Source organism: Monoraphidium neglectum, assembly GCF_000611645.1.
Source record: "Monoraphidium neglectum strain SAG 48.87 unplaced genomic scaffold scaffold01136, whole genome shotgun sequence".
In the NCBI taxonomy this organism is placed as follows: Eukaryota; Viridiplantae; Chlorophyta; class Chlorophyceae; order Sphaeropleales; family Selenastraceae; genus Monoraphidium; species Monoraphidium neglectum.
Genome location: NW_014012492.1, coordinates 81 through 7,077, shown reverse-complemented (window position 1 = coordinate 7,077; position 6,997 = coordinate 81). Strand labels below are relative to the sequence as shown.

The window sequence follows — 6,997 nt, the reverse complement described above, 5'->3', positions numbered from 1 at the left end:
TGTTGGGGGTATGGTTGCGACGGAGGGGTTCATGGCTGCCAGGCAGCGCGGGGTCAAGCCGTGCAGGTCATTTGGGCGCGGCGTGGGAGCACACTGCGGCGGCTGCGTTCGCGCAAGCGCCGGGCCGCCCAGCCCGCCGTGTCGCATGCTGGCGGTAACGGCGCGTCGTGCGGCGCCACGCCCCATCGCCTGCAGTCCGCAACGCTGGCAGCCCTTATTTGCAAGATTGCCTATAATGCTGCTGATGGCAGCTTGGTGCATGGAGCGCGCCGGGCCGCACGTGCCGCGCGCGCACCTTTTGCATCGGCACCCGCTCAAACAGCACCACGCGACCTCCCCTGTCGCCCGTCGCCAGGTAGGAGCCGTCCGCATCGAACTCCACCGTTGATATGACATCAGCTGAGCAATCGGAAGCGATCGGGGGGCCGACTGAGCGGATGGCCAGGGAGCAAAGCCCGCCACTGCCCGAGCCATGTCATGCCTGCCCCTTGGTGAGCTCACCCTCCTGGACCTCCTCGCCCGGTGTACGCTCGCCAAAGCACTGCAAGAACTGCCATTCGGGCACCCCGGGGCCAGGTGCGGCCCCCGCGGGCCCCTTATCCAGCATACGGGCCAACTCAGCTACACCACCATGGCGCGGCTGCCGCGGTGTATATGTGCGCCTAGGCTGCCGATATTGGTTTGGATGCTGTGAAGATGCGATCACCCGGCCCCCAGCTGCAGCCGGCGCGCTGGACGGCAAGAGCTGTGATGGAGCCCGCTTGACTTGTGAAAGGGTGTTGCTGTGAAAGATGCGTTCGGCTACGTGTGGATTCCATGCAAGCCCCCGGTGGCGCCGGACGCATACCCCGCAAAATAACGTAGGCCCCGGGTACGTTTTGAGGGTGGCTCGAAGCTGCTGCAGCAGCACTTGTGCCCCTAGCAGTCCAAGCTTCCCGTACAGGTATGCACATTGTTAGTATGGTGTCGTAGTCATATGATGCTCGTCGGGTGTCACCTCAAACACGACGCGCAGATCACTGATGATGATCTGCACCATTCGAATGTCATGCTAGAAAGCGTGCAAGGCCTTTGCTAGCGTTTCTTTTCGATGTCCTGATATCCCATCAAGAACTTAGCTGCTACCCATGCTGCGGGTCGACGGTGGTGGCGCGCCGTCAGGCGGCAGCAGAGCTGGTGGCACACCTGCCCCGAGTGCGCCGCCTGCACCGGCCCCATCCGCCAATGATGCGTCATTGACCCCGCCGCCGCTGGCCAAGGCGCTCGGCACCTGCCCGCCTCGTGTGGCTGCAGAGGTCTTGCGGCTGTCGCAAAGCGCCAACGCGCAGTCGCGGCAGCTGTGCGAGTTTGTGCTTGAAAATGTGCTGGTGCACGAGGCGGCCGCGCAGCAGCTGCAGGCAAGCACGGGGGAGGGACTGAGTCTGCGTCTTTCTGAAGCCTGTGTCCTGCCCGCCTTGGGCGCTTCCCTGGGGTGGCGCGGCTGGCGCGCAGCTGTACCTGGGCGCTCGAGTCCCAGCTGTGCGCCCTGGCACCGCATGCGACCGCAGGCCTCAGCACTGCACGCGCCCTTGCCCAACCCCGGCCCCACCCGCCCATGTGCACCCACCCTCGCACCGCCGCGGCGCGCACGTGGGCATTCGCCGCAGGCCTCCACTGCCGACCTGGTCAGAGATGGCAATGAGCTCCTGGCCGTCAGCCGCCAGCTGCGGCCGCTGTTGGAGCGCCTCGGTCATGCGGCCGCCGCAGCGCGCGAGCTGAAAGCTCTCGCGGCTGCCGCGGGCGACGCCGCGGCATCGGCAGCGCCGGTCGAGATGGCGGCGCCCGAGGCGGCGGGGCCGCGTTGACGTAGATGCGTGCGGCGCCCCGGCGACCCTCGTCACGTGGCAATGTGTGCAGATTCAGCTGCCCAATTGTCCACGCTCGCGCTATAGCTTCAATGTTCAAGGGCTGCGGCCACTGAATTTCAGTTGTGGTCCTTGAATTGCGTTTGTACAAGGCAATCAAATGGACACATCATCATCACAACCCAAATGCAATTGCAACGGCGCCCTGCCCTCTGTGGGGCTCCCCTGCCGGATGTAAACAGTAGTCACCGTGCAGTGCTGCAGCGCCCTCGTCAGCGCCTGCTCGGCCCTGCTTGGCCCTGTGCATGGTGAACGCGCGATGGCTCACGCGCCAGGCGGCCCTTGTCTGCCTGGGCGCCACCGCGGGGGCGGCGCTCGCGCTACTCTGGGTAGGTCATGCGCCGCGACACGCCGCCGTCCACAACGAATTGCTGGCCAGTGATGAAGCGGGAGCGCGCCCCATCGGCCAGGAAGGCCACGATCTCCGCCACGTCCTCGGGGCGACCCACAGAGCCTGCGCGGCGGCGGCAGTGTTGGAACGCGCGTGCTTGGGGTTTGGCCGGCCCGGGACGGCGCACAACAGCAGAGTTTTCGGGCGTGCAACGCAGCGTGCATGCCACGTCGCGAACGCCAGGCTGAGGGTGTCCGCATCACAGGGCTGGCGTAGCGGTTGGCAGGCAGAGCATTGTGACACGCAAGGACATGGACATGCGCAGGGCCCAGGGGCAGGCCACTGCTCAGCGCCGCGTGCGCTCACCTGTCCAGTGCCAGGCGTGGTCCTCGGGCCGCAGGGACGCCGCGTCGCCCGACGTGTCGATCCAGCCGGGGCAGACGCAGTTGACGCGCGCCACGCCCGCCAGGGAGGCCGCCTGCGCATGAGTGAGGCCCACAAGGCCGGCCTTCGCGGCACCGTAGCCCTTTGCGTGGGCGTTGCGGGAGGTGGGAGGGAGCTTGAGTGTAAGGTTTGTTCTAGATGTTGGGCTGTAGAATATCATGAGCAAGGGAACAGATGCACGCGCGCACACATCTAGACTCACGCGCACGCACGCGCGTATGCACGCATGCTTGCATGCCTGGTTTGTGCGTGCGCAGAAAGACCAGCAGCAGCACACGCATGCACACTCAAATGTACGCAAGGTTTCATGAAGTAATGTGATAGACGTCGCCGCCCGCGCGAGCCGCACCTCGCTGTTGGGCTCTGACTGGAGGGCGCGCGTTGATGAGATGTGGATCACGGAGGCGTCCCCCGGAGGCATCAGCGGCGCCAACACCTCGGTCAGCAAGAAGGCCGCCGTCAGGTTCACCTGTTCAGGGGGGCAATCGTGCAGCCGAGGGGCGTAGATGAGGGGTGCCACAGCTGCAGCAGTGATGAGCAGGGAGATGCGTGCGAGAGGTAGGTCAGTCGAGGAGCGTGTATGAGGCAGAAAAGCCTGTATGCTCGGGGCCTTCAACCACGTTGCCGCACACCTTGACCCGCTGCTCAAAATGCAACCAGGCAACTGCGGGTCGCGAGGCCCTGTTGCCACAGGGGCCTCGCCTGGATGTACCGGCGGAAAGCAGCCCTTCGCTCTGGGGCTCCAGGGGAGGTTGATGGCAGGTAGGGGTCTGCACACGAGCGATCGCCGCAAGACGAGCGCAAGGTTTTCGCGGCCCGGTGGCATGGCTAGATAGTAAGCAAAACACCGTGTATTTGAACAAGCCCCACTTCAGCAACGCTACACGCGTGGTGGGCGGGCGCACGGCCGCGGGCCACACATACTAGCAGTCTCGGCGTATCAGTCGCGGCGCGCCTGCGATGCCGGCGTTGTTCACGAGGCAGTGGCATGTAGCAACGCCAAGCCTGGACAGCAGCTGCGTCGGGAGTGCGTCTATTTGGCTTTCGTCGGCCAGGTCCAGCTGCAGCAGGTCGGCCGAGGGGGAGCCGTCCAGCCACAGCGTGCCAGCCTCAGGGGGCCGGTTGTCAAGGCCTACCACACGGTAACTGGGGGGACGGGGCGTTGCGAGGTGCATGCGTGTGAGACATACATACAGACAGACACACAGAGAGAGAGAGAGAGAGAGAGAGAGAGCGTGTGTGTGTGTGTGTGTGTGTGTGTGTGTGTGTGTGTGTGTGTGTGTGTGTGTGTCAAAGATAAAGAGTGTGTGTGCGTGCACATTCGCTCCCTCGCGTACATGCAAGTGTGGGTGTGCTCGTTGGCGGAGGGGGTGAGAAGGTCAAGGGTGGTGCAGGGTCGGTCGTGGAGAGGGTGGGCCAGCGTGCAGCGGAGTCCCCATTGGCGAAGGATTGGGAAATGAAGTCCGTGTTCAGGGTGCTGGGCGGGCAGTGTGCATGTCAGCTTCAGTTGCTGCTACACCAACGCACCCTGAAGCGTGCAACGCTTTCGCAACTGCATGGCCGATACCGGCGCTTCGTGCCGCGCCAGACACGATTGCAACCCGCATATTACAAAATGTCAGGAATTTGAATTGCAGCTGTATGCCTCTAAGGCGATTGGGCTGCTTGTCGGTGATCTTCAGATCAGCATAATGAAATCAGCAGCGTTCAAGCATGCATATCGGACATCCCGCCTCTCTCGTCGTAAACCAGAGTTTGTTGCCTACCGGTATAGACGATCAGCAGTGAGCACAGCATGCGTGTCGTGCATGCCGAGAATGGCAGGAGGGGTTGACTGCACCGACTACCAGCAGCCACGCGACCCCTTCCCCACAACTGTTTTGAATTTTGAGGCGCGCTGCTGGCGTGTGGCCTCAGAATAAATCCCGCACCTCTCCCAGCCCAGCAGGTTTCATTGTCGAGCAGCTCACACACGCAGTTCAACCCCTATCTGCATTCGTTGCCTCCAACGAAACCAAGTGCTACAACCATAAAGTGTAGCAGATCAACTTTTTATCAGCGAATGTAATATAGTATGGCAACACGGACAGCTGACCACAATGTCACCAGCCTGCCTCGAGCTGCGTACATTGGTTACCTATGTAATGTATGTGCAGTATGTGTGATTGGCAAGTGCGGAGGACGGGCGGCCTGTGTAGAAGCATATGAGACACCGCAACGCAGTGGTGCTTGATAAATCGCTTTTGGGCCATGCTTTGTGCTCGCTGCGCTCCCCTGGGTGGGTCAATCGGACGCGACTACCTGTATGCTGCATGCAGTCCCTGTGTTAGACTGCCAATGATGTAGAGGATGCAAAATGTATTATGGCAACAAAATTGGTATCGCTGCGTCAAGCTTTGCCCGGGCAAGCCGCCAGGCTGGGCTTCTTGTCACTCCGTGACTAAGCGGCCCACGTGGTTGAAGGCTGCGGACCGCCAATGCCGGGCATCATCACTACGCTATCGCAACGAGGCAGCCGCGCCTTATTTAGTAGTGCAAAGTTTCTCGTGCTACATGGGCTTCACATGGCTGTAGACGCCGAGATGGGCGGCATCCCCCGGCGAGCGGCGTGATGGAGGACAAGGGTCGACCGACTCGCAACATACCGATAGTCCAAGTGCAGCGTCGCAAACGCCCTGGCAAGGGGCCCGAACCATCTGACGTGATCGCGGCGCTCGAGACCTTGAAGCTGTCGACTCACGCGCAACTCCAGTCTCTTGCCGAGGAGCATGAAAAGCTCAAAGCCCGGGACACCGCACTGGAGGCGGTGGTGCTGTGCCTGGAGGGCCTGATTGCAGCAACGCGCCCGTTGCGCGCATGCTCGTCTGCGACGGGAGCCGCAGATGAAAACGAGGACAGTGTCCTGCAGGGCTGGACCGAGTTGCGCGACGAATGGCATCGTCTGAAGACATCAGGCGCCGCAGTGCCCAGCGCAACGCCGGAAGTGGACACACCAGCGGGCACATCGGGCAGCGGCGGGGCCCCTGTAGAGGAGGCTGCCGTTGCCCCCATCATGTCTGGCGGCGGCGGCAGTGGCAGCAGCGGCAAGCGGTTCGATCACCGCGGTAATTGTGGACATGAGGGCGGCCCCGGCGGCGACGAGGCCTGCAGCCGCCGCTCGCTCTGCTGCGCCGCCACCTGCAACAGCTGCGGCGGCCTCGCGGGCGACAAGGCCGCGGGCCACACGAACAGCAGCAGCGGCGGCGGCAGCTCCGCGGCCGCGCCCACCTGGGCGCGTCACATGGAACTCTCCGACGGCGCGGCGGCCGCCCTCGAGCGGTACAGGCAGTACGACGTCGCCGCCATCGCAGTCCGCCTTCAGCAGTACGTCCATCGGTCGTCCGTCGACCTGTACCGCCTCCAGGCGGGCGCGCAGGACGCGGCGGCGACGGCGCGCCTGGAGGAGCAGCTGGCGAAGCTCATGGCGCTGAGCGCCGCGCTGCTGGTGGCCAAGCCCCAGCTGCTGGGGGAGGTCAGCCTCTACAGGCTCGACACCCTGGCGCCGATCACGGCGGGGGAGGGCCCGTCGCCGGAGCACTGGGCGTTCGTGGTCAAGCAGGCGAAGTTCTCGCGGCATCAGGTGCGCGCGTACAAAACCGAGGCCGCTGAGGAGCCGGCCAGCGTGAAGCAGGAACGCAGCGTTATGATTACAGCGCGATCGTCGCGTTTCGCATGGCGCTGCAGCCGTTTGCAGCCAGCTTTTGGGACCGAACGACTTCGGAGTGAAGCAGGGCCGCTCACCCGCTTGCATCCACCCTCTCCCTGCCCCCGGCCGCCGCTGCCCCGCAGGGGCTGGCCGTGGCGGAGCTGATGGCCGTCTACAAGGCGCGCCTTGCCGTCCTGCTGCCGCGGCGCGAGGAGCTGGTGCGGCTGCAGGGGGAGCACGCGGAGGACGGCGACGCACAGCGGGAGCTTGTGGCGGACCTGGAGCAGTGGCAGGCGGAGTACTGCTACACCGTCATAGGCTTCTCCAACGCGCTCTACAGCCGCCTCCTGCGGCCGCAGCAGGTGCGCGCGCCGCGCGGCCGTCGACCGGTCGGCACGCCTGGCGAGTTGAGGCAGAGGGGCGGGGGGCTGTCTGCCCGGGGCCGCGGCGTTGCGCTTGGGCGGCGACCTCGGCGCGAATGCAACAGGCGAGCTCCAGCGGCCCAGACATACGCGAGGCACGGGGCCGGGCGCTGCACCAGCGTCTGTCTCAAGGCTTCTCCCGGTCGCCCTTATGCACAATTGTGCAGGCGGCTGGAGTTTGGGTGGCATCATTCCCATTTGTGCCGCAGCT

General features: G+C 64.2%; 3 protein-coding genes across 3 annotated transcripts; 1 reads left to right on the top strand and 2 right to left on the bottom strand.

Annotated features, from left to right (window-relative positions):
* Positions 1 to 67: 67 nt before the first annotated feature.
* Positions 68 to 607, bottom strand: MNEG_6779 (Serine/threonine protein phosphatase 2A regulatory subunit B beta isoform; the record flags this gene model as incomplete). Its single annotated transcript, XM_014044746.1, has 3 exons — positions 68 to 148; positions 296 to 399; positions 502 to 607. 3 exons carry the CDS (start codon positions 605 to 607, stop codon positions 68 to 70), a joined length of 291 nt encoding a protein of 96 aa, XP_013900200.1.
* A 1,617-nt stretch (positions 608 to 2,224) lies between these two features.
* On the bottom strand, positions 2,225 to 4,237 carry MNEG_6778 (short-chain dehydrogenase/reductase SDR; the record flags this gene model as incomplete). The annotated part of the gene is made up of 5 exons (XM_014044745.1): positions 2,225 to 2,358; positions 2,602 to 2,761; positions 3,029 to 3,148; positions 3,312 to 3,343; positions 4,207 to 4,237. 5 exons carry the CDS (start codon positions 4,235 to 4,237, stop codon positions 2,225 to 2,227), a joined length of 477 nt encoding a protein of 158 aa, XP_013900199.1.
* Positions 4,238 to 5,290: 1,053 nt separating this feature from the next.
* On the top strand, positions 5,291 to 6,775 carry MNEG_6777 (hypothetical protein; the record flags this gene model as incomplete). Its single annotated transcript, XM_014044744.1, has 3 exons — positions 5,291 to 6,298; positions 6,508 to 6,662; positions 6,727 to 6,775. 3 exons carry the CDS (start codon positions 5,291 to 5,293, stop codon positions 6,773 to 6,775), a joined length of 1,212 nt encoding a protein of 403 aa, XP_013900198.1.
* Between the last annotated feature and the right edge of the window lie 222 nt (positions 6,776 to 6,997).